The sequence below is a fragment of the Taudactylus pleione genome, unplaced genomic scaffold (genome assembly GCF_031769625.1).
Source record: "Taudactylus pleione unplaced genomic scaffold, aTauple2 ptg000005l, whole genome shotgun sequence".
Taxonomy (NCBI): Eukaryota; Metazoa; Chordata; class Amphibia; order Anura; family Myobatrachidae; genus Taudactylus; species Taudactylus pleione.
Window position 1 is genome coordinate 18,953,736 of NW_028284408.1, and position 26,101 is coordinate 18,979,836.

At 41.6% G+C, this 26,101-nt stretch overlaps 1 protein-coding gene across 5 annotated transcripts in view; it reads left to right on the plus strand.

Moving 5' to 3' along the window:
* LRCH1 (leucine rich repeats and calponin homology domain containing 1) overlaps window positions 1-26,101 on the plus strand; it is a 285,816-nt gene that overhangs the window by 246,065 nt on the left and 13,650 nt on the right. For 3 of the 5 annotated variants that reach the window (XM_088478158.1, XM_088477894.1, XM_088477959.1), the window contains one exon: window positions 14,049-14,255. The exons of the other annotated variants lie outside the window; for them this stretch is intronic. In XM_088478158.1, the coding sequence (XP_088334284.1) occupies window positions 14,049-14,255 (207 nt within the window). Of the gene's footprint in view, window positions 1-14,048; window positions 14,256-26,101 lie in introns of those variants that run through there. 5 annotated transcript variants of the gene reach the window in all.

Here is a 26,101-nt window from a genome sequence, read left to right on the forward strand (position 1 = left end):
ATGCACAGATGAGTCCTCTGTGTTCGGCACCGCTGCCCTAAAAAATTCCTACAGAAATTCCTACAGTGAACGCTATCTAATCATGGACAACTGCTAAGCTAGGGCTTCGTCATTTGGAAAAATGTCTTCCCATTTCTTTGTGAGTGACCTACTTAAATGAAGTGCCAGCTTTAACTAACAGAACCAACCAAATGTCTGGATATGGCACATGCTTGCAGAAATTGCTCTGTTGTGTGTATTTTAATGCCGAGTTTGATGTATACTTTTATGTTGTTCTAATAATTATATTTGTAAGAACATAGACTAAGAAGTGGCAGGAGTCAGCAGTGGCAAAAGCAGGATTTCTAGAGGGGGGTTTCCAAATGCTTGATTTTAGAGTGAGTGTGGCCAGTCCATGAAGAGAATATAATTACCACTTATCCAGCTTTAATATGCGTCATACAAAGTGTATTGTGTGTCATAATTCCAGCATATACAGGACCAGAGATCGCAGTAGGGCCATCCTGCCTGAGCTGAATGTTTTTATTTTAGATGTGAGCACCATTCCAGGGCATGGGAGCAAGTCCGGGAGTCTGGGGGAGCAGCAGAAGAACCTAGCACTGCCCGGGACAAATATGTAAATATTGGACTCTATAGCAGTGCATCCCTAACCGTGCATGTTTTCCAAATCCCCTAGTTGGTGCACAGGTGTATTACTAGCTGATACATGTTAAAAGATCCACAGGTGGTGCTATTTATTTCATTTATGAAGAACATGCAGCGCTAGTAAAATTCCATTATATTACTATTTCTATTGTGGTCATGGTGTGGGCTGGGGAGGGGGTTTCCAGGCAGACTGAAACCCCCCCTGCGTTTGTCTATGGTCAGGAATAGTAAGAGAAGGAGCCTATGCCAGGAGCCAGGTGCTGACGCGAGGTGGGCCTGTATCTTTTAAATGCCAAGGCCTATTTTTAGTCCAAGTCCGGCCCTGCTATGGTGTGATTTGATAGTGTAAGACAAGTAGTGAGTGCTAAAATCACATTATCCTACTTGTACACAATATAATAATAAAGTAGTGAAGAGTCCTGTACATAGGAGAGAATACTGTCTTATCAGTGTCGTGTCAAAGTCTCATGTTCCAAATAAAATGCTATCAAATGCAGACACCTCCACATCTATTGTTTATCCCTTTAAAAAGCAAATGGGGATATCCATTCATGCAGTAGTCCAGTTAGGTGACACAAATACAGCAGTGACTTAATATAACATAGCCACAATGCTAATGATTTAATTGCAATCAAAGTGCAAGTAGGAAATCAGAAACTGCTATTAGTGCTGGGGATAGTTATCATGGTGTATCATTTCATCCGCAGGAAGTAAGCCCCTAAGAGATGTGTGTGTCGAGGACTATATATGTTGGAATTATGTGTACAGGCCCTTATTGTACTCTGTTTATGCTTGCCTCCCACTCCCATCTCTCAAAGTGTACAGTTTGCATATGTATTTTATAATGTGCAAATAAAGTATGTATGAATTAAAAATATTAAGAATAATATTGAATAATTTGCACATTATAGGTATTTTATTTATAAAACATTCACTCTGAGATAGTCACTGCTGTGACCAGAAGAGAGTGATGTGGTGATACTTGTGTCTCAAGTTTCAAACTGTCTTTGGAATATTTTGCACAAAGGACCTCATTCAGACCCGCTCTCTAAGATGCAGACTCTCGCTGCTGCCGATGGTATGCAGTGTGTATGCAGTGTGCGCATGTGCATACCTTAGTGAAAGTTCACAATGCATTCGCTCGCTGCACATAGACAGCCCAGTAGAGTGAGTGACAGGGGAAGCTGTTTGTAGGTGGTAACGGGCTGGCCATTAAAAACGGGGGAGTGGAGGTGCAAACGCAGGCGTGCCTGAGCATCTCAACAACGTTTTAGTGGTGTGCATAATTATAAGACAGCATCATAGTACACGTCACCTGGCTTGTTTTTACACTGAAGTGCTCGCAGTGCTTGCGGCAGGGTATGGTCAACCTCAAGCACTGCGATAGCATCCGATGTACCGATGGTTGCATACACTTCCTGGTCATGACGTGCACAAGTGGGTGTACTAAAACAGGCTGGTGGGTGCTGTATACACTATGTGATTGCTCTCTAAGAAATACTGGGCGTGCTAATGCATTGCTGTGCGATAGCTCTGCCTACGCAATTTGCATACGCATCTAGCGAGCGACTCTGAATCAGGCAAAAAGTCCCTTCACTGAAACCAGCTTTCAACCTCGATGAACATAAATCAATACCCTCAGTCACTTTCACCAAGTGTGAAGCATTGGCCCGGCGTCCATAGTTGCAGGGAGGTGATAACAGAATGACATTAAACGTATGCGATTTATTGATTTGAAACTGCTTCACATTGCAAATTTGGGTTTTACCCTTCAAACACATCGGTGATTACAAATAGCTGCTGTTGGTGCCCTCACAAGATAAATTGTATACAAAGCAGAGGTGCAGCACTCATGGCATTTGAAATAAATAACTCAGAGGCAGGCTTTGCTCATCAATGTTTCAGTAAGAATACGACAACAGTTCAAATTACTGAAACATTGATGAGCAAAGCCTGCCTCTGAGTTATTTATTTCAAATGCCATGAGTGCCGCACCTCTGCTTTGTATGTGTGTGTGTGTGTATATATATATATATATATATATATATATATATAAATATAAAAACAGAAAACCCAGCACTCACCATGTTTAAACACTCACAATGATGTATAAATAAGTAAATAAATAATGGGGATTTAGTTCATGGATTGATCAATGCATTTAAGCCCGCAGCCCACATCACGGGACCCCACTTTCTGCAGGTCCTACACTATCCGTCACACTGATGGAAACCTGTTAGCTGCTATCACATAGTTTAGACTGAAAAAATGTTACCTGGTTTAAAGCTCACCTGCCAGCTAATGGCTTTTAAAGGTAAGGCAGTCCCCTGACATAGCTTCTATCACACTATCAAAAAGACAGCTGACACAGGTTAATATAAACGAGTTTGCACATGGGGTGCATGAGAAAGCTATGATCACAAAAGGTTAATAAAAATTAACCGCATAAACAAAGTCAGAAATCCACTGCACTCGCCACTCCTAGATTTGGGGTGCAGACCTGCACTCGCCATTCCCAGGACTGGGGTGCAAGTGCAAGTGATCAATCCATGAACTAAATCCCTATTATTAATTTACTTATTTATACATCATTGTGAGTGTTTAAACATGGTGAGTGCTGGGTTTTCTGTTTTTATTTATTTTTATTTATTTAAGCAATGTGGTCACATGCCACTTGCACCCCAGTCCTGGGAATGGCGAGTGCAGGTCTGCAGTCTTATTATTTATATATATATATATATATATATATATATATATATATATATAATGTCAGGTAAATTGCTGTGTGATAAATTTATCTCTATATGTTATTTGCCCCTATATACAGTACATTTACCACTATATCTGTCTGTTGTACTATAGGCAGTTAGGTAAACAATAGTTTTAATTTTACCTTTAAATCATACTTTCCTACTTTTACTATCTGCTCCCGATTAGATGCCCGGGGAGCAGACACAGGTGGCCGCTTTGGGGGCGGGGCCAGACTCCTATGTCATTAGGCCCCGCCCCATCACAGCAAACTGCCGCGAATCGAGGAAGCTTAAGGAGGGGCCGGGGCTAAATGACGTGCAAACGCCTCATTTAGCCCCACCCCCTCCATACAGAGCTGCGATTCACGGCAATTATGCCATGATTCCTGGTGATCATCTCCCCGTCCTGCCCACTTCATTAGAAACTGGGTTGGATACGGGAGATGCGGATACTCTTCCGGGGGTGCGGGGAGATTCACCGGAAATTCGGGAGCCTCCCAACACTTCCGGGAGAGTAGGTAAGTATGCTTTAAATATAAGTTACTTCCTATTGTAACTATATTGTGTGCTGCTTGCAAAAGAAAGTAGAGCTACTACTGCAGGTGCTCCATAATCATTGTCTATAACGTTTCTCATTGTACTAATTAGGGACCCAAGGAAAAAAATAGCATTGGTACACTGAAATACTTTAATACACAAATGGGAGGTATGAGTAAGTAATACCCTTTTACACTGGAGCAAAAACCTGGGTGGCTCCTTGGTGTAAAACGGGACAGGGTTGGATTCCAGGGTCGAGTGACCCGGCAATCCAACCCAGGTAACTTGCAGGGTTTAACACGGGATTCCCCAGGTCATTCGACCCGGCTCCCGTTTACAGCATGGGGCTTCCGGGTTTCTCTGGTGCTTGGAGATGATGTCATCTCCAATCGCCGGTAGAAGTGATCCACTGCACCCGTGTGCAGTGTGAACGGCGCTGATACGGAAATACTCCGGATTGGCGCTGCAGGAGAAAAGGTCTGTCCTGGGTCTGACCCATTTTGGAACTGAGGGCCTGATTCAGACCCGATCGCAAGCGGGTCGATGTTGGCCCAGTGTGCATGCGCACGACGGAGCCGGCTCTGTCGTGTGCATGTGCGAGACCCGGATAGCGATGGGCAAGCCGTCGCTCCGGGTCTCGCACCAAAGGGGGCGTGCTGTCGATGGTGAGTGACAGCACGCCCCCTTTGGTGGGCGTGCCGAGAGCGTGGCTGCCCAGACGGTGGCGTTCCCATGGGAACGCCTACCGTCTGGGGCCGGTCCCACTGACATCACAAGTGATGTCAGTGGGAGTGCTCTCGGCTGATAGAGCCAAAAGCACTCCAGGGCTTGCGGCAACGAGACCCTACCACAAGGGTCTCGTCGCAAGCCCGAGGGTCGCGTTGGTCTTGACCATTGCGACCATCTTCCTGGCCACTCACTATAGCTGTGGGTGGTCACCCACAGCTATACGAGCCGCCAGGAGGCCGCTCTAAAAATTAAGAAGGACGGCCCTGATTCAGAGCAAGCGCTCTGTCAGAGCGTCTGGCTCTGAATCAGGACCTGAGTTCCAAAACTCTGGTCAGACCCAGGATTTAGGTGTAAAAGCAGTATAAATGATGGCTGGATCTCTCCTGAGAACATAAGCAATCTTGTTGGTGACCTAAAAGCAAAGAATATGTGTAGGCAGAGAGTAGCCAAAGATGGGATAGGGAACAAGCTGGGTTGAAGGAATAGAATGAGAGGGGAGGGTGGGGGACTAGTCAGTGTGCATCGCTACAGTCTAAATATCTGGAACAGGTAATTAAAGAGCTATATCGTGTTTAATGGGGGTTCAGCCTCAAAGTGAACTGTCCATGGAGTCCAAACCTTAATTAGGTGACCTGGGGTGTCATGCAACACAGGTACACTGACATACTTCCTAAATAACTCATGTTACTTTTACATTGTGTAATTAATTGTAGTAAACATATTTTAAATATTCTGTTAGTCAGACATTAATTAGATAAGCTTGCCAAATAATTTTGTTTAATGCCCCAACATACCACAAAACCAGTGCTAAAATATTTACATAATCCAATGATTCATTTACTTTAAATATGGTCAGAGACAGCTTATTCTAGGCACTGCAAGTAATCATGATTTATAGATTACCCCATTTTAGGTGGATGAAATTAAGTGACAATTGTTAATTAATTTTGGAGTTTGGAAATCTTTGTTGAATTTATTGATTTGGACCAGTTAACAAATCATAAAGCAACAATTCCATCTTAGATTCTGCTTTTGCATTGTCACCATTGTCCACCAGAAGGCGCAATGGAACTACAAATAAAGTAAGCCATACACAGGATTCAAATGAAAGAGCACTTGCTACATTATAGGCTTTTAATGCTACAACAATTTGCATTGTATGTGCTTATTTCCATGTGCTCTCAAATGTCCCTAATTTGTATAAGACATCAAAGTGCAATCATTTAATTTATAATTAGTTTAAAATAAATAGTATTAACCTATAAATGACATGATTAACTCTCCACTAAACAGAACAGTAATGCTTACAGATGAATCAAATAGAGAGGGATGTGTATGTTATGGCTATATGTGTATGTTTAATGTTATGGCTGATTAATGTATATACATTAATCAGCCATAACATTAAAACCACTGACATGTGAAGTGAATAACATTGATTATCTTGCTACAATGGCACCTGTCAATGGGTGGGATATATTAGGCAACAAGTGAACAGTCAGTTCTTGAAGTTGATGTGTTGGAGGCAGGAAATGGGCAAGTGTAAGGATCTGAGGCACTTTAACGAGGGTAGTTGACTGGGTCAGCGCATCTCCAAAACAGCAGGTCTTGTGGGGAGCTCCCGGTATGCAGTGGTTAGTACCTACCAAAAATGGTGCAAGGACAGCTGGTGACAGGGTCGTGGGCATTGCATCATTGATGCGCATGGGGAGTGAAGGCTAGCCCGCCTGGTCCTATCCCACAGAAGAGCTACTGTAGCAGAAATTACTGAAAAAGAGAATGCTGGCTATGATAGAAAGGTGTAAGAACACACAGTGTATTGCAAATTACTGTGTATGGGGCTGCAGACCGACCAAGGTACACATGCTGAGCCCGTCCACTTCCGAAAGTGCCTACAATATGTAGATGAGCAACAGAACTGGACCATGGAGCAATGGAAGGAGGTGGCCTGGTCTGATATATCACACTTTCTTGTACATCGTGTGAACGGCTGTGTGTGTGTATCATTTACTTGGGAAAGAGATGGCACCAGTATACACTATGAGAAGAAGGCAAGCAGGCGGAGGCAGTGTGATGCTCTGGGCAATGTTCTGCAGAGAAACCCTAGGTCCTGGCATTCATGTGTATATTACTTTGACATGTACCACCTACCTAAACATTGATGCTGACCAAGTACACCCCTTCATGGCAAGGATAATGCAGCCTGCCACACTGCAAAAACTGTTCAGAAATGGTTTGAGGAACATGACAAAGAGTTCAAGGTGTTGACTTGGCCTCCAAATTTCCCAGATCTCAATTTGATCGAGCATCTGTGGGATGTGCTGGAAAAACTATTACGAGCCATGAAAGCAGCAACTTACAGCACTTAAAGAATCTGCTGCTAACTTCTTGGTGTCAGATAGCAAAGGATACCTTCAGAGGTCTTGTGGAGTCCATGCCTCGACAGCATGTTTTGGTGGCACGAGGGGACCTACAGAATATTAGGTGGTTTTAATGTTATGGCTAATAAGTGTGTGTGTATGTATATACAGTGTATATATATATATATATGTTACAGCGTACCTTGGACACATGCTCCGTAATGGGCTAGGAAAATTATCATTTTATTATTTATAAGGCATCACAAAACTCAGCAGTTATAGACAGTCGAAACAACACATCATACATAAAATAAGTCATACATAGGAACAGATCTGGAACACAAGGTTGACAGAAAAGATGCAGAGATGCTTCTGCTTCTTAGAGCTTACTATCCAAAGATGTTGCTTTTTGCCTATCACGTGGTCATTGCTTTCTTATCCAGACCATGTCTGATGAAATCACTGATTTGCCACTTGTAACTTTCTGATTGCCAGTATAAGAATAGGTTCAGTAAAGGTCCAGCACTCATGCATCCGCTAGGATCACAGTTGCAAAGTTGTGGTGTCTGAGCACATTCTAGTCTGAGGGGCTCATATAAAAGAGTGCAAGCTGCGTAGCTGCGGGAATTCATGTGAGTGTTGATATTTTTTTAAACAGCAAAAATCTTAAGAGCAAAACAAAACCATTGCAGTTAAATAAAATCAGACAGTATTTGGCCACAGCTCTGCTACGCACTGAAAACCATACATCTGATCACTCGCGACCCCAAACTATCTAGCCATGATCACAAATCTTTAAATGCCATTCCTGTGTTTTCTGCAAATGATGCAGTCATCCCAGCATCCTTATCAGCCACAGCCAGTAACAACCTTGTGCTTATTTATGAAAACAAAGGCTCCATTTTGAGATGTGTTGCATGACCTCAATATAAAAATGGAGACACCCATGTGACCCTACTGGCTCACAAACACCTCTTTTTGCCTCATTTTGGGTGCCAAATGCAAAAACATTTTTACAGAAAAAAATATTGCTAAAGGAATCTGAAGTTTCTGAAATATGAGTTACATTTTCTTCCTGAAATTCTAGAACACATGGGAGCCCTATACCGGAGCAAGGCTTTTCACTTCAAGTTATCATCAGTGTTTTTAAGCGTGACACTAGATGAACACATGACTCACATAGTGTTGTCACATTCTCATACCCTGTGGCTTAATCAGTCTCTGCAGCAGGCTGCATTACTTCTGGATCCGCTGATTACTTTTCATTGATGCAATGTATCCCCTTTGTTGGAATACTTTGAAAACAGATTTATCATTACAGCAGGTTTAGCTAATAATAAGAATTCCTAGGAACACCTTCCCCACTTCAACATAATTTACTCCCAATGAAGGTGTAGTCATGGATGAAATTAGAGAGAAGAGACCTCAATGCTGAAATCCAGCTTTCATCTTCATTATATAAAATACATGTTATAAAATATGTTGGAACAGTAAAGTAATCCCTAACATGTCTTGGATGCATTGAGCTGTCCTGGGATCATTAAATGCAAGGTCAGAGAGTGCTATAGCTAAAACAGGATTCTCTACTCTTTACTCATCCGTACAAATATAAAAACATACTTTTAAAAGTTTCAAAATCTAAAACACAATACAAGAAAGTCTATTCAATAAAAAGTTGAAGCATATTTTTATGTTAACTTTTCTGCTGCTTTCTGGTGTAAAGATTAGACCATAATAACGTTGTTACTAAGCAAAGTACTTGTGGGCTGGAGTGTTCAGTCCACATGTATCAATTATGAGTGTGGAATGATAGCAGTCTGAGCTCTCCCACACCTTCCCAATCCAGAGCAGTAGAAGGTAATGGGCAGCTGGTGGTTCTTACTTTTTTTATTTAAAATTTTTGCTACAATGTTGCCGTTCTCTGCCTATATATGCTGGGAAAACAGACAAAAATGCATTAAAACTAACACACAGTTCAATTTTGTCTTTTTAGACTGTTTTACGTTATACTTTGACCAATACAATCTATTATACTTGTAGTGTGCATCAACGCATGAGAATTGGTTGTGCCGCATATTTGACCTGTTCAGTGCCATTCTTAATGTGTGACTGAACATGTGTGACTGAGCCCTTAATGCTGCAGAAAAGTCGATCTTTGTAATATCTTATTTTCAACCATAAAGCAGTAACAAAAATTGATCATTTTTGCAGAATATAATTTTGAGGATATGAAATGAACCTGTAACATCCAGGAAAGAAACCTAGTTAAGATTGGTTTTGGAACGTAACTTGTTAACAAGTTTAGTTTTTAAAGTAAGCCAGCGTCATACCCACAAAGGAACATTTTAACTCCAAAAGGTTTTATATCATATAAAATTGGAACTCCAGGGATTGTTATATACCTACTATTGTAAGTGATGACTTTATAAGGTCTAGGATGAGACCTAATTCGACTTCAACTTAAAGGAACTTTACCAGAGTGATATTTAGTATATATATATATATATATATATATATATATATATTCTAGTAAATTATTGGGTACTTGTGTACTTTACGGACTCATTGGAGAGAGAACCCAAGTGTCCTACACTCATTATTATTATTATCAATCATGGTGATGTCTAAATCCCCTTCACGGAGAGGACCCTGACGTCATCAGCCAGTGTCCAGCGTCATTCCCAGTGTCCAGCGTCATTCCTTACCATCCAAGTGGACATAGAGGGGGAATATAACCTTTTGGCGAGCGTAGCGAGCCACTAAGCCCAAAGTGTGGCGAGCGGACAACTTTCTTCTTTAGGTGGGGACAGCTTTCGGTACTTGTGTATGTAAAGTACACAATTACCATTTAAAACATTCTTTGGGTTCTCTCTGCAATGAGTCCGCAAAGTAAACAAGTACCTAATATTGTTCAGTTAAAGTATATACATATCTTAATGTACACAATTATATGTAATGTAATCTGTTATTACTTGCCTGTATTTGAGCAGTTACAAAGTAAACCTAAGAAAACCAAACATAAATTTGTGTTACTTTCCGTGAGGGAGACACAAAGAAGCAGATGGGGAAAGGAACAAATAACAGGTGACCTTATTCATTTATGGAAGTCAGACATTGCGTTGTCTGCACTACACCAATACTAATAAATAAGTGTATGCCCAAGTAGGCCCATTACCTACTACCGATACTTCGGTGGAGGTCCTGATAATGGTGGGTACACCCTAGACATGGGAGTTAGTAACCTAGGGTCAATTTACAGAGGTAAAAGTGGGGTTACAAAATATAAATGTGTGGACATTTCTCTTAACTAATCTAATTTAAAGAATTTTAGAGGTTAGTAGTCACATAAGCAGCCATTTATGATATCATTGTGTGTTTGCTTATTTTTTTTTATACGGTGGCATCAGGCTTATTACAATACCTAAAAAGTTGTGTGTTGCTCAGCCTGCTATTGCGAGTTTCTTGTCACGTGATATTATACCTACAACAGAGTATCCTGTTTGACTTCTGGAATGTATATTACTAATCAGTGGGTTGTGAAAGCCATCAATTATTGGCAGATTTAATCGATTGATTTAAAAGGCAATAATGCTAAAGAAAATAAAGAAATAAATGCTACGCATGTCTGATTTAGGCCCTCATTCAGAGCCGGACGCTCTGAGCAGAGCGCTCGCTCTGAATGAGGGCCGTCCTCCATAAAAATGGAGCGTCCTCCTGGACGCTCGTATAGCTGTGGGTCACCACCCACAGCACATACGAGCGTGCAGGATGATGGTCGCGATGGTCTTGACCATCGCCAGTGCGACCAGAAGCCTGTGGTCGGGGTTTTCGACCACAAGCCCTGGAGTGATTTTGGCTCTATCAGAGCCAAAATCACTCCCACTGACATCACTAGTGATGTCAGTGGGGCCGGCTTCTGACGGTAGGCGTTCCCTTGGGAACGCCTCCGTCTGGCAGGCACGCCCACCAAAGGGGGCGTGTTGTCAATCAACATCGACAGCACGCCCCCTTTAATCAGACACAACGATCGAAGGAAAGTCCTTCGCTCGTCGCGTCTGGCGCATGCGCACGACGGAGCTCCCTCTGTCGTGCACATGCGCAGTGCACACCATCGACCCACTTGCGAGCGGACAGCTGCTTGCGAGTGGGTCTGAATGAGGCCCTTAGTATTTATTTCTATTGCCGTTTTAAAGGCATCGGTCAAAGTCACCAATGACCTGCTGGTTAGAGCACATACCACCAAGTGTGTTAATCTATAAAACGCACTATATTCATACAGACATATGTGGTTGCAGATTACAATGAGGGTTACAGTGTGATTTAAGTGGCTAGCGCATGAAATTGCTCCTAACACTTAATACTTTTTTGAAGACTATATATTTTGAGATATATAATTTTTCGAGCTAACATTATTTGATGAAGTAGACATGCTGTGTCTATTATATCATGTGTTTGACAGATTGGTGAAGTAATTTCAGTGTGAGATTCACTCCCAGCATCATCTCAGAGTATGAAGCCTGTCTGAGACCCTTGTTAGCCGTTTCATGTTGTGTATTACAAAAAATAAATCTATGAAATGATCTAATTAAATTAATCGTAGACTTTCCCTTTACACCACAAAATAATGAGGAATTCTGATGAGAGCTTGTTATTTCTGTAATAGTGAGAACTGACGTGAATGACAGAAGCGGATACCTATCTGTCTACAGGAGTCAAACAAAGAGTAGATCTGAGGGAATTCAATTAGCACTGTTCATTTTTTGTATGTGAAAAAACGTTTGTTTTTTGCGCAATTCAATTACATCTCCTTTTTTGTGTGAACAAAAAATGCGATTCGCCCAAAAACACATAGGGCCAAATGTAATACAGTGAGAGTTTAGAAAATGTGGAGAGTTTAGCAGTAATCTCTCACACTATTACACTGGTCGAGTTTTATTTTTCAAAATGGGAAAACATCTGGATGAGAGTTTAAATCATGACAGTTTTTTGAGTCTGAAAGACAGGTGAGTTTGCATGTTCTCGGACTCTATTATATTGGCCGAGTTTAAAAAGTGTGAAAAAACTCTCACATTTTCTAAACTCTCACTCTATTATATTTGGCTCATAGAAATAGGCAGGTGAAAAAAAAGTATCTGATAACTGCCGGCTTCATGACTAATTGAATAGCTCCCAAGGGATCAATTACCTACTGTAAATTACCGCAGTTAATTGAATTCCTATGTTTTGGTAGAAAAATTTGGGAAGTATGTGATGTGGTTAAAAAAATAAAATACAGGTTGAGTCTCAAATATCCAAATATTCTTAAATACAGATTTTTTTATTTTTTTTTAGCATAACAGAGATAGTGAAACCTTTGCTTTTTGATGGTTCAATGTACACAAACTTTGTTTAAGGCGCAAAGTTATTGAAAATATTGTATAAAATTACCTTCAGGCTGTGTATAAGGTTTATATAAAACAAATGCATTCTGTGTTTAGGTTTGGGGCCCATACCCAAGATATCTCATTATGGTGTGCAAATATTCCAAAATACAGAATATTCCGATATCCAATATACCCCTGGTCCCAAGCATTTTGGATATGGGAGACTCAACCTGTACTGTTTTATAGCAATGCAGATTAGTATGCAATCGTGCTGACTGGAGCAACTGATAATTCACCTGTAAAAAGTATTAGCAAAATGATAGAAAAATAAAAAGTCACAATACATAAAATGAGGCAAAATTTACACAATATGAACAAGTCAAAAACTTGCTGTTTGCACCACGATAAACCTATAATCTCCCATTTTGGTAACCAGGATAAAAAGCAGTGTTATTAGAGCTCCAAGGTATACAGTTTGGAAATAAAATGGGTCATATAATATTAGCATGTCGTGTCTGTAATAGGTAAGATTTTATACAACAAACCCCAATGTGTAAGTAAGCAGGAGGGGATAGATACAATTGTGTTTGTCACTCCTGGGTACAAACGTTGCGGGGAAAAACCAGTATTTGGATTTATTTCAGTAAATCTTAGGGATTTGGCCAAACCTACATTTTCAAAACCATTACTTTTTGGTTGAATAACAAATTGAATCCTAAATCTGGTACATCCAATATACCTGCAACCGTAACTACCATATAGGGGAATCTGTAATAGGCTGCGGACTGCAGGCATCGGCGAGTCCCTTGCGGGACTGGGAAGACAAAACCAGGTTGATTTTTGCCTGTTAAATGACTGCTACTATAAAACATTGGGCAGTCTCGCACGGGATTTGCCGATGCCTGCAGTCTGCAGCCTATTACATTTACAGCATAGCCTGATTCTCATTTCAAGCTTAACTACAAAGTATTTTAATTAAAGGCGATGTTCATTCTGGAGTAGAAGAGTCTTTTCTAAGTATTAGAATTACACATGAACATGACAACAACACACAGGCACCCAATCATTGCCATGATCTGTCATTTCAGACATCTCGACCCCTTGTAAAACATTCCCTTGATAATGTTGTTCTCTTAGGCAAACAACCCCTTTAACGATATCTGTATGTTATATGATAAATTAATGTTTGTTCTTTTTTTGCTAGACCTTACATTGAATCAATGAATAATTTATGTAGGGAAACTCCCATCACTCCATTGTGCCATTCCATGTTTGTTCTTGTTCCATTGTTATGCTTACTGCTGTGTATTTGATTTGTGCAGTCCTTTATTATGTTAACAAAAATGATTTTGTCAGCATGGCCACCCAGCGGTGTCCATGTAATCCCAGCAACACGTTACTGCTATAAATGTACTTCAACGGTTCTGAATGTTTACTTGGCGCACATATAGACATTTTCTAAAGACTTGCCTATGGGCTCCTACTTAATCATTTGTGCTCTAGTAATTTACTGGCTTAGAGGCTTCTGCTGTTGTGGAAAACACATGTAGCAGGCTTTTCATAATCTTAACCCCTAGGATATTCTTTACTTAGTTCTCTCTCTGTGCTGTCTTTTTAATGTTGTCCACTGTTTTCTTCTGTTCTGATGGCTGCCCTTCGGATAGGCTGACCTCTGCTCTCCAAATGACATCCTGCAGTTGAATATCCGTCACACTCAAAAGACTGTTGATGCTCTTCTGGCCGTAGGAGAGACAGTCCTACCTCCATCTACTCTCTTACTCTCCTGGGACCTGATAGGCTTTTTTCTCTTGCATATACTCCTTTTCGTTCTAATGTATTTAAGCTATCATTGGAATGCAATATCTGCATAACCTATTTGCATGTGCACACTTGCATCTGTAGACCTGGATCTTTGAAGGTACATATTTTATTCTCTTTTTACCTTTTGCTCTGAAGGCACTTGCTGTAGTGTCACCATTTAATCTAGCTGCATAGCATTGTACATATAGATTGCTATCATTTTTCTTGCGGTTCAAAATATTCTCCCAGTATTCCAGCCAAGTGCAGAGAGATTTGGGGCTATTATCCAAGGAACTATTAGCCAAATAGGCCCCAGACAGCTATATTCTTTATTTTATATTTTTCTGGCCTCAAACCACAGACACTACCTGACTAATTAATGTCTTGCATTATGGTCAAAATATCAACAAGCAGCTAAGAAAGCTTTTAAATTACAAAAATAACCTAGTGGACTGTAGTGTGTGAACACAACAAACATACTGAGAATTATAATAATAAAAAAGAATCATACCTGTTTAATTATTTTCAGCACGTTCTCTGATGTGGTGTTTTCCACCATTATTAGAACCACATACAGAATATTTGATACATATTTTATGTATAATATAAATTTTGCATTGATAGGCATTTATATATGATACATACAGATGTGTCCTCATATACTATTGCTGCAGTCGCAACAAACAGCCCTTCTTGGTGTGCCAGGCCCCGTGCTTGTGCCAGGAGTCTTTTTCACCTTAAAATTATTCTTAGCTGCAAACGGATGCAACAAACCGCTTCACAAGACTGCACTGATTCATTTGATATGTGACACTCGTATACCTGTGTGCGACTGAGTCTGAATCTGTATACAAAGTGCTACGATGTATCGGCCACGCTTTTTCCCATGCCAAGCTCCTTTGTGCTTGATACAGATTCTGTCACACACAGATGTACAAGGGTCTCTTATGGAAATAGTGCAATCTCGCGAAGCGGTTTGTCTCATCAATTGCGGTGAAGATGCATTTATGGATAAAAAAAAGACACCGGGCAAGCCACTTCGCACGGGACCTGGCAGCTCACTCGTCCAAGGTGACTTGCACCGCATGGCGTATTGGTGCTAGGTGTATGAGGACACATCTACATTTTTCCAAGAATGATCTCTATACTGTAGCATACACTTGATAAAGTAACATAGAAATGATGAAGTGGTGAACTAGGCTCGAGTTGGAAGCCATGTAAAAAGCCAGAGTTCCTAAATGCTTGCTTTGGCCTTGGTACAGCATGAATTGCATTCTTGTTATGGCAGCTAGATGGGGGGAGAGCATGCTGTATAATTCCGGCAAGCAAATCACATCCCCATGCTCTGTGCATGTCTTATGTGTAAACATGTGCCACATCAGATTCCATTCCCATTTGTCATTCATTTTATATGTACAAACATAACCCAAGAACAGGATACAAAGAGCCCTTTCCTCCATATATTTCATTATGTAACGTAAGTAAAAGTTCTAATCCCTCTGTTGCGGCCACTGCATGTCTGGATAGGAATACCTGTAATAGAAATGATGCTGCAATAACATCCATGACTCCATTTGGAAGATAAACCTAACATTAGTTTATGTATACTATGCTGACAGCCACTGATATAATCAGAACATCTGTGTAGACCATTTTTATGAATTGCTATTTTTAACTTATTCTATATCAACTGAAATCTATGACTAAATGTTAGTCTTTATATACAAGGAAGACATGGCAGCTGCTGACAGTGGCCTGTGGGGATAGTAAGTGCACCTTACCACGTGATTAAACTGCAGAGAGACGCCATCCGTTGTGTCTTCCTGCGGTGTACTGATGGCTGTACACAATAGGCTGCAGACATTGTAGGTTTAGCACACGTCTATGCTGTATTTTGTTTTAAATAGCTTGATCACCAGAAAATCTGGAGATCCCTGATCCCTATAGGATATACAATGTTAGTAGGCAATGGCACTTTTCCAATAGTGTGAACAACGGGAGATAAGCGCTGCTTGATCTATTCTGCATTAAGTCAGTGTGAGATCAATCACCTCTAGCACTTTCGGCATCCAAACAATCTTCAAATTGTGGGGGGAATTTTTATAACCAGATTAAAAGTTAAAATGTTTGAATACGGAGTTAATTATACGTATTGTGTTTTAGACTGTTACATTCAAATAATACATAAATCAATTTATGTAGGTTCACTTTGGAGTATCTACTGTAACACCATATTTGCCAACTATCTGTGTTTCCCCGGGTCTTATGATAGTTATTGAACCTATATTATAAGTAAGCGTTAGTGTGTGTAAGTCATTGCTTGTGTTGGATTAGGCAAAAAATGATGGGGTATTTAAATACCAGCTGAAATTATAGGATCACGTTAAAACATGAATGCATGAAAATATAACAGACCTACTGTAAACAAAAAATAACAATGTAAATAAAATTAAAGTAGTAACCTAAAATAAAACGATGACAATAAATCAATTTAGTCCATTTTCCAGTGTTGGCGAGCATACAGATAATCTGAACAGTAGGTGTCTGGCTGGCTTTAAGTGTTTTTTTTTTTTTTTTTTTTTACAAACTTTTGCAAACTTGTCTAAAAACACAGTCACTTAATAGACATTTTTCTGTACCACAAAATATTGTAAAGAGTTTAATTTGCTACATAAAAACGCTTGCTATAATTTTTCGACCATTACTAAAAGAAGGTAAGAATCCATGCTCCTGTGTCTGTGACCCTTGAGACCTCTTGTCCCCACTATAAACAGTGTTTTTTTCATTTGATTGAACAAATTCTTGCTGATCCGCACTGTAGATCTCAGGTGGAAGAGGAGATTAATAATTATTTCTCTAATGCAGTGGTTCTCAAACTCGGTCCTCAGGACCCCACACAGGTCACGTTTTGCAGGTCACCCAGCAGGTGCCCAGGTGTAGTCATTACTCACTGACATTTTAAAAGGTCCACAGGTGGAGCTAATTATTTCACTTGATTCAGTATGGAGACATGGAAAACATGCACCGTTTGGGGTCCTGAGGACCGAGTTTGAGAACCTGTGCTCTAATGAAACACCTGAGGTCTCCGGGGTCACAATTTGAGAAGCTCACAAATGAGTTCTCCGTAGGAGAGTCATCCAGTTGGGTTCGTTGCAAAAGCGAAAAAACAAGTAAAAAACTTGACCTGCTCCAGAGACTTGGGTATATTTACTTAAATGCAGGTTTTTAGAAGTGGAGATGTTGCCAATCAGATTCTAGCTATTATCTTCTAGAAGGTGCTAGATAAATGTTAAGTAGAATCTGATTGGTTGCTATGGGCAACATCTCCACTTCTAAAAGCCCACACTTTAGTAAATATACCCCTTAGAGTCCTGGAGACAACTCATAAGTCTTCTCCCTCTCCATAGGTCCTCTCTGAAATGATTGAAACTAGGTCCACCCTTGATGCCCTGCTATTCAATGATATTAAAAAAGATTATAGACTTAGTAGAAACTGCTTTTTTCAGTGAGGCAATAAGCCGGGTATGTTTTTAGCGAAGGGATTGCACTTTATATATTCAAGTGGCCAGGGATTCTGAGGGGGTACAAGGCAACCTTACACGTGACATAGCCGACACATTTCACTCCTACTATACCAAATTATATAACTTAAAGGACCCTTTGTCTTCCGAGGCGCTGTCCTCGTCTTATGAACTTGTGGCTCAATACCTTTGCGACGCTGGTCTCCCCAGCTTGTCGGAGTAGTGCTTGGTTGGATTCTCCTTTCTCCCTCCCAGAGCTTGAGGTAGCCCTTAAGGATTCTCCATCTGATCCAGATGGTGTCACCATTTCTTATTAGAAACTCTTTAGGGAGTCTTTTCTGCCCAAAATACTTGTGGCTTTTAACACATTGACAGAGAAGCGTGGGTTATCTGCCCAATCTTTAGAAGCTCACATTACAGTCATCCCCAAGGTGGGTAAGGACCCGGCCCAATGTGCTAGTTACCACCTGATATCTCTTCTTAATAGTGATGTTAAGTTGTTTGCGAAACTGATTGCCAACAGGCTTAAGTTGTTGCTCCTTAACTTAGTACATTCAGATCAAGTGGGCGTTGTGCCTGGGAGGCATGAGATAATACCACCAAAGCTATAGATTTAACACACCTAGCCTCTGTTGGCTCTGTTCTAGTAGTGCGGTTGCCCACTGGCGCCGAAAAGGTGTTTGACAGGATTAGCTGGGTTTTTATGGAAGGGGTTTTGAAACACCCGGGCCTTGGTCCTGTTGGCCTTCATCGCATACTGGCACTCTAACACTCCCCCACGGCAGGGATTAGAATGGGGCCCTTTCAGAACCGGTTTTAATAAATAATGGTACTAGACAGGGGTTTCCACTTTCCCCTCTTAATTTCATACTGTTCATGGACGCCCTTGCTAGTTCTATTTGACTTAATCCAAACATTTCCGGCCTCAAAGTGGGCAATGCTGATTATAAATTGGCCTTGTTTGCAGATGATTTACTGGCTGTCCTGTCCAACCTGGTGTTTCAATCCCTAACCTGATGGCTGAGTTCCAGAAATGTGGCTTTCTTTCTAATTTTAAGATTAACTTCTCTAAATCTGTGGCAGTGAATGTGTCAGCTCCACTCCATTTCCTAGACTAGTTCAAACGATCCTGACCCTACTGCTGGCATCCGGCCAGTGTCAAATACCTGGGAGTTACACTGCACACAGACCTCTCTATTTCTTTGGTGACAGTTTCAAACGTTTACTTCATACTCTTTGCTCAGAATTTAGAGATTGTGGTACCAAACGACTTTTGTGGAGGCTTAGTGTGATTAAAATGAACGTTCTACCTAGGGTTTTATATCTCCTTGAGACCTTACCAATACACATCCCTAAGGCCTGGTTTCGGGACTTACATAATGTTGTGAGAGACTTTGGACCTCATTCAGACCCGGTCGCGAGTGCTGCGCGCTCGCACCTGGGTCGATGTTTTGGTTCTGCGCACGCGCAGCGGCCGCACTGCACGTGCGCAAGTCCCAGAGCGAGAGAGAAACTCTCTCGCTCCGGAGCTCACTACAAAAAGGCCGGCTGTCAATGTTTATCGACAGCTCGGCCTGTTTTGTAGGTGGGGCGGGGGGGGTGGCTACACAAACGGAGGCGTTCCTAATGGAACGCTTGCCGTTTTGTGGGCGGCCGCACTGACAGCAGCAGTGATGTCAGTGGGGAGCTTCCTGCTCGATCAGAGCAGGAAGCTCCCTGGGGCTTGCGGTTGCTGAGACCCAACCTTAGGGTCTCGTCGCAAGCCCAGATGGTCACGATGGTCTTGACCATTGCGACCATCACCCTAGTCGGTCGCTAAGCTGTGGGTGGTAACCCACAGCTTAGCTAGCGACCAGAAGGCCGCACTAAAAAAAAGAAGCGGCTGCCCTCATTCAGAGACAGCGATCGCTTCTTGCGACCGCCTCTGAATGAGGGCCTTTGTGTGGGGGAACAAGAGACCGCAGTTTCAACATGCTATACTCTTTAGGTGCAGACACAATGGGGGTTTCAATTACCACACTTCTCAGTTTACTACACTGCTATCATGTTGGGTAGGATCTTGGAATGGTCCCGGGCGATAGATATTAAGCAGTGGGTTACACTAGAGAAGGTAACTTGCCCATACCTATTGCACAGTACCCCTGGAGGTCCAAAGTCCTTGCTGTTTCTCACTCTACCATTGGTCCTATTTTAGCCAGCTGGAACAGAGGGCCTGATTCAGCTTTGGGAATACAGTGAGAATTAGCACTTAACTTGGACAAACCATGTTGCAATGCAAGAGGTGTAAATATATACTTTTTTTGCATGTGGGGTAAATACTGGCTGATTTTGCATGTAGCCCACAAATACTGCACAGCTTTATTATTACACTGCACTTTAGATGTCAGTTTGGACACCTCCCTCCCAAATCTAAATCTCTCTGCACATTGTACATCTGCTCCACCCGCAGTGCAGCATGGTTTCACCAAGATGATCAGTTAAGTGCTAAATCTCACTCTATTTCCAAAGCTGAATCAGGCCCCGAGTGCAGACAATATCCTGTGTCTCCTCCTAATTCTACCCATTGACCCCTTTGTTTAATAACCCCGATTTTCCTCCGGGTGTTGCCAGCTCCGCTTTTACTGTATGGATGCAGTGCACAGGATTGGCCAGCTGGTGTAAGAGGGAAGTGTGTCTTCTTTTCCCTCTCTGCAGGATAAATGGAACCTCCCCCCATCTGAGATTTGGAGATATTTACAATAGAAACATTTTTGTGAAAAGTCAGGAACTGTGTACGGCTTCCATTAGACCTCTGACTCCTTTTAGCAGCATGTGTCTGGCCCCTATACGTTCTATGCATTTTCTCTTCAGGGGATATGGACTCCTGCTTGAACATACCGTATGTACTCAACCTTCCCTAAATTTGCCATAGATTGGATGCGTGACCTACAGATAGATTTGGCAGATGAGGAGTGGACTAGGATCTTTCAGAACACATTTGCTAGTTCAGTAAGTTACTCTGTGATCGAGACTCAAGTTAAGGGACTATCACTCTGGTATTGGTGTCCCTTTACTTTTGCTAGATGTTTCCTGGGGTGCCAGACACATGCTGGCATTGTAATGCAGAGGTTGGCTCTCCACTACACATTTAGGGGGAATGTTGACTGCTGCGCCCTTTCTGGGACAAAGTGATATTAATCCTGAGGCGGATAACGGGTGCAGAGGTCCCCTCTGCCCCCTCCTTCTGGCTGCTTAACTCTTACTCTGGTTCTTTAGCCACATACAAAAAGTCCTTATTAAAGTTCCTCAATAGTGCTGCAAAAGGCGTGATCTCGGTTCGCTGACGGTCCACATCTCCTCCATAGGCAAACGCAGGGGGGTCCATCTGCCTGCAAACCCCCCTCCCCAGCCCACACCATGACCACAATAGAAATAGTAATGTAATACAATTTTACTAGTGCTGCATGTTCTTCTCAGTATCACAAATGAAATAATTAGCACCACCTGTGGATCTTTTAACATATATCAACCAGTAATAAATAACCTGTGCACCAACTAGATCTGGAAAAGATTCACTGTTAGGGATGTGCTGCTATAGAGCCCAATATGTACATATATGTCCTGGGCAGTGCTAGTTTCTTCTGCTGCTCCCCCAGACTCCCGTACTTGCTCCTATGCTCTGGAATGGTGCTCACATCTAAAATAAAAACATTCAGCTCAGGCAGGATGGCCCTACTGCCGCATTTAGTGGCTTACTGTGATCGCTGGTCCTGTATATGCTGGAATTATGACACACAATACACTATGTATGACTCATATTAAAGCTGGATAAGTGCTAATTATGCCTTCATGGACTGGCCACACTCACTCTAAAATCAAGCATTTGGAACCCCCCCTCTAGAAATCCTGGGTTTGCCACTGTCCTCCCACCCTTAAGGAATGGTTTGCTCGTATTGACATGTACATGTCATTGGAGGATTTGTGAGTGACCCCAGAGCGAAATCGTGATTTCACGGCTACTTGACATCCTTGGTTGGAATTTAAATCTTCACGAACATACAGTGCATCCGGAAAGTATTCACAATGCTTCACTTTTTCCACATTTTGTTATGTTACAGCCTTATTCCAAAATGGAATAAATTCATTTTTGTCCTCAAAATTCTACACACAATACCCCATAATGACAACGTGCAAAAAGGTTTTTTTTAGATTTTTGCAAATGTAATTAAAAAACCCCCACTAAAGCTGCATACACATACAATTTAGTAAATTAATGATTTTAGTAAACTATTTTCGTTAATTTTTTCAAGGGAAAAATTAACTAAAATTGTTTACTAAAGTCGTTCATTTACTAAATGTAATGAACGATTTTTTTGAACTACAAACGATTTTTGCATATTCCCTTAATGAAAATCGTTGAGTTGGTCAGTCTGACTGAGCTACAAATGTGAACACGCATGAACGATAATCGTTCATCGTTTTAACTCAGAAAGTGAACGATTTTTTCAACGATTGAACGATATCGTTATAGACAATCATTCAAAAAATCGTGTGTTTGCACCTTAAAGCTGCGTACACACACAACGATTTTGTTACCAACGATTTTCTGTCAGATTATCTGTCAGATATTTTAAAGTGTAATGAATCATTTTTTGAACTACAAATGATTTTTGTAAGTTCCCTTAATTAAAAACGTTCAGTTGGTCAGTCAGAATGAACTACAAACGGGAACGCGCATGAACGATAATCATTCGTCGTTATAACTCAAACTGAACGATTGCACGATAACAACGTTGTTATAGTTAAATCGTTCAAAAAATCATTACGTGTGTATGCACCTTTAGAAATCATATGTACATACGTATTCACAGCCTTTGCCATGAAGCTCAAACTTGAGCTCAGGTGCATCCTGTTTCCACTGATCATCCTTGAGATGTACCTAAAGCTTAGAGTCCACTTGCGGTAAATTCAGTGGATTTAACATGATTTTAAAAGGCATACACCGGTCTATATAAGGTCCCACACTTCACAGTGCATGCCAGAGCACAGACCAAGCATGAAGTCGAAGAAATTGTCTGTAGACCTCCGAGACAGGATTGTCTCGAGGCACAAATCTGGGGAAGAGTACAGAAAAATATCTGCTGCTTTGAATGTCCCAATGAGCACAGTGGCCTCCATCATCTGTTAATGGAAGAAGTTCGGAACCACCAGGACTCTTCCTAGAGTTGGCTGGCCATCTAAACTGAGCAATCGGGGGAGAAAGGCCCTAGTCAGGGAGGTGACCAAGAACCCGATGGTCACTCTATCAGAGCTACAGCATTCCTCTGTGGAGAGAGAACCTTCCAGAAGGACTACCATCTCTGCAGCAATCCACCAATCAGGTTTGTATGGTAGAGTGGCCAGACTGAAGCCACTCCTTAGTAAAAAGCACATGGCAGCCCACCTGGAGTTTGCCAAAATGCACCTGAAGGACTCTCAGACCATGAGAGACAATGATTGAACTCTTTGGCGTGAATGCCAGGCGTTATGTTTGGAGGAAACCAGGCACCGCTCATCACCAGGCCAATACCATCCCTACAGTGAAGCATGGTGGTGGCAGCATCATGCTGTGGGGATGTGTTTCAGCTGCAGGAACTGGGAGACTAGTCAGGATAGAGGGAAAGATGAAAGCAGCAATGTACAGAGACATCCTGGATGAAAACCTGCTCCAGAGCTCTCTTGACCTCAGACCGGGTCGACTGTTCATCTTTCAGCTGGACAACGACCCTAAGCACACAGCCAAGATATCAAAGGAGTGGTTTCAGGACAACTCTGTGAATGTCGTTGAGTGGCCCAGCCAGAGCCCATACTTGAATCCAATTGAACATCTCTGGAGAGATCTGAAAATGGCTGTGCACCGACGCTTCCCATCCAACCTGTTGGAGCTTGAGAGGTGCTGCAAAGAGGAATGGGCGAAACTGCCCAAAGATAGGTGTGCAAAGCTTGTGGCATCATATTGAAAAAGGCTTGAGGCTGTAATTGCTGCCAAAGGTGTATCAACAAAGTATTGAGCCCAAGCTTGTGAATACTTATGTACATGTGATTTCTTAGGGTTTTTTTTAATTATATTTGCAAAAATCGCAAAAAAACTTTTTATACGTTGTCATTATGGGGTATTGTATGTAGAATTTTGAGACAAAAATTAATTATAACATAAAATGTGGAAAAAGTGAAGTGTTATGAATACTTTCCAGATGCACTGTGTCTTGCTAATGTTACCTGAGGGCTTCCTACCCTCCCTTTTCTTCCCCCTTCTGTCTTGTACTCCCCCTTTTTGTTTAATTTTTTGTATTCTTGAATGTTTTGCCTGATTTATATTGGTTATTGGTTTTGGACATTTTTGGATTATCTTCCATATGCACTATTTTTCTGACCATTTTTGTATTTTTTACTTTGTTTAAAACTAATAAGCAAATATGAATATGAAAAAAAAGGTAAGAATCAACCAATTGACACCTTTTAAGAACCTCCAATACTTTCCTGATGCTACTCCCAGCCAGGATGAACTCCTCACTTTTTTATGCACTTTTGCATGGCGGCTTCGTGCATTACAGATTAATAATAGTAAATATACAAACGTAATAAATTACACAGAGTAGGAAAATGTGTAAATGGATGGAAGGCTCCCGAAAGTCTGGTGGCATTCCCAGGCACCCAGAGAAGAGGGCAAGTCTCCCGCACCCCCCCCCCCCCTTCCCCGCAGCCACCAACTCACAGAGCACAAGTGGGTGGTCCGGGCGGCCAATGAAGCATTTCGTGTTGAGTGGTGGTGTTGTTGTAGCCCTTCCCCCACTTAATAATGTCTGATCTTGCCACTGTATAGGAGGCAGGGCCATGACCCCCTGCACAGCCTACCTGTGCAGTCACCACACTATCCTCCAGGCTGACCTGACGCAGGAAAGTTGGCAAGTATGATCTGAATGGACAGGTAGTGATATATATATTGCGAGAGGTTGTAAGTAAACACTAATAAATGCTCATGGTACAGTACATTATCTTTGAATTCCTAACACGTGCTCTACAGCAGCGGTAGGGAACTGTGGAACTCCAGCTGCTGTGGAACTACACATTCCAGCAACTGCACGTTCCATAGGATTGGTATAAGTCTCCAAGGTGGCACCTAAAGACGTACCATGCGGTATTACAGTGTGTATGGACGCTGAAAGTCCTTGCACATTCATACGCATGGATGAACGCCAGGCTTTGTAGTGGCATCTGCATAAAGTCGCAGGCAAGAAGCCGCGTCTGCATCCACCTTTGAATCAGGCCATAAGTTAGGATTACAGTGTAAAACATTCCTAGATATGAGGGTTACAATGTTTGTAGATGGTAACTAGCTTGTGTGCATAAGACATAATTCACAGCTGACCTGTTCCAGTTAATAAGATTTCAGAATAGTTTTCCCGTTTGGGTATTATTTGCTTCTCCTTATGCTCATGAAAAATCTTGTTACAGCATTTAAGAATGGGCAGCTCTCTAGGGGAATGTGTGGGCAGCTCTCTAGGGGAATGTGTGGGCAGCTCTCTAGGGGAATGTGTGCCCTTTTCTTAATGAAGGAAATGATGATGGGATGTCACAGGTCTGTGCTTAGTCTGCAGGATGCACACTTCTGTACTCATGATGTGATTTCTGCTATCAGCTCTTTAATTAACAACAAAGCCTATAATTTTAATGCTAGTCCCTGGAATGGACAACAGCTACACTACAATAGAGAAGTCCATAATTGTTTGATGTTCTATTTGCTTTGGATCATCTGTATATTAACACCCTAGGTACCAGAATAAGCAGCGTGTGTGTAACTGTGTGTGTGTATGTGTATTAGGGATGTGCAGGCTCGGATAGGTTCGAGTTTGCACGTGGAGTTCGGATTTTTCCCTCCAAAAAAACGGAACTCAGAAAGAGGCAAAACGTCATCTTGCACGGACAAACATCATCATTCCTGGACTTTTGTCCAGGAATGATGATGTTCGTCCATGCAAGATGACGTTTTGCCTCTTTCTGAGTTCCGTTTTTTTGGAGGGAAAAATCCGAACTCCACGTGCAAACTCGAACCTATCCGAGCCTGCACATCCCTAATGTGTATATATATGTATATATATATATGTATATATATATATATATATATATATATTATTCTCTCTTGCAGTGCTGATCTGTACAATATTCTCTTAATTTGGGTATCTTTGCAAAACTCCTGCAAAGGAAGAGCATTCTCTTCTGTTAGGTTTCTATTGCACAGAGTCTGAAATGCGATGTATTCTGTGAATAAGTGCCACAGCACTGACCATACCCATTAATCTACAGAAATATCATTATTGAGATAATTCTATTGTCACAAATATGATATTGCATAGGATGTCTAGCAGACAATCAGACAC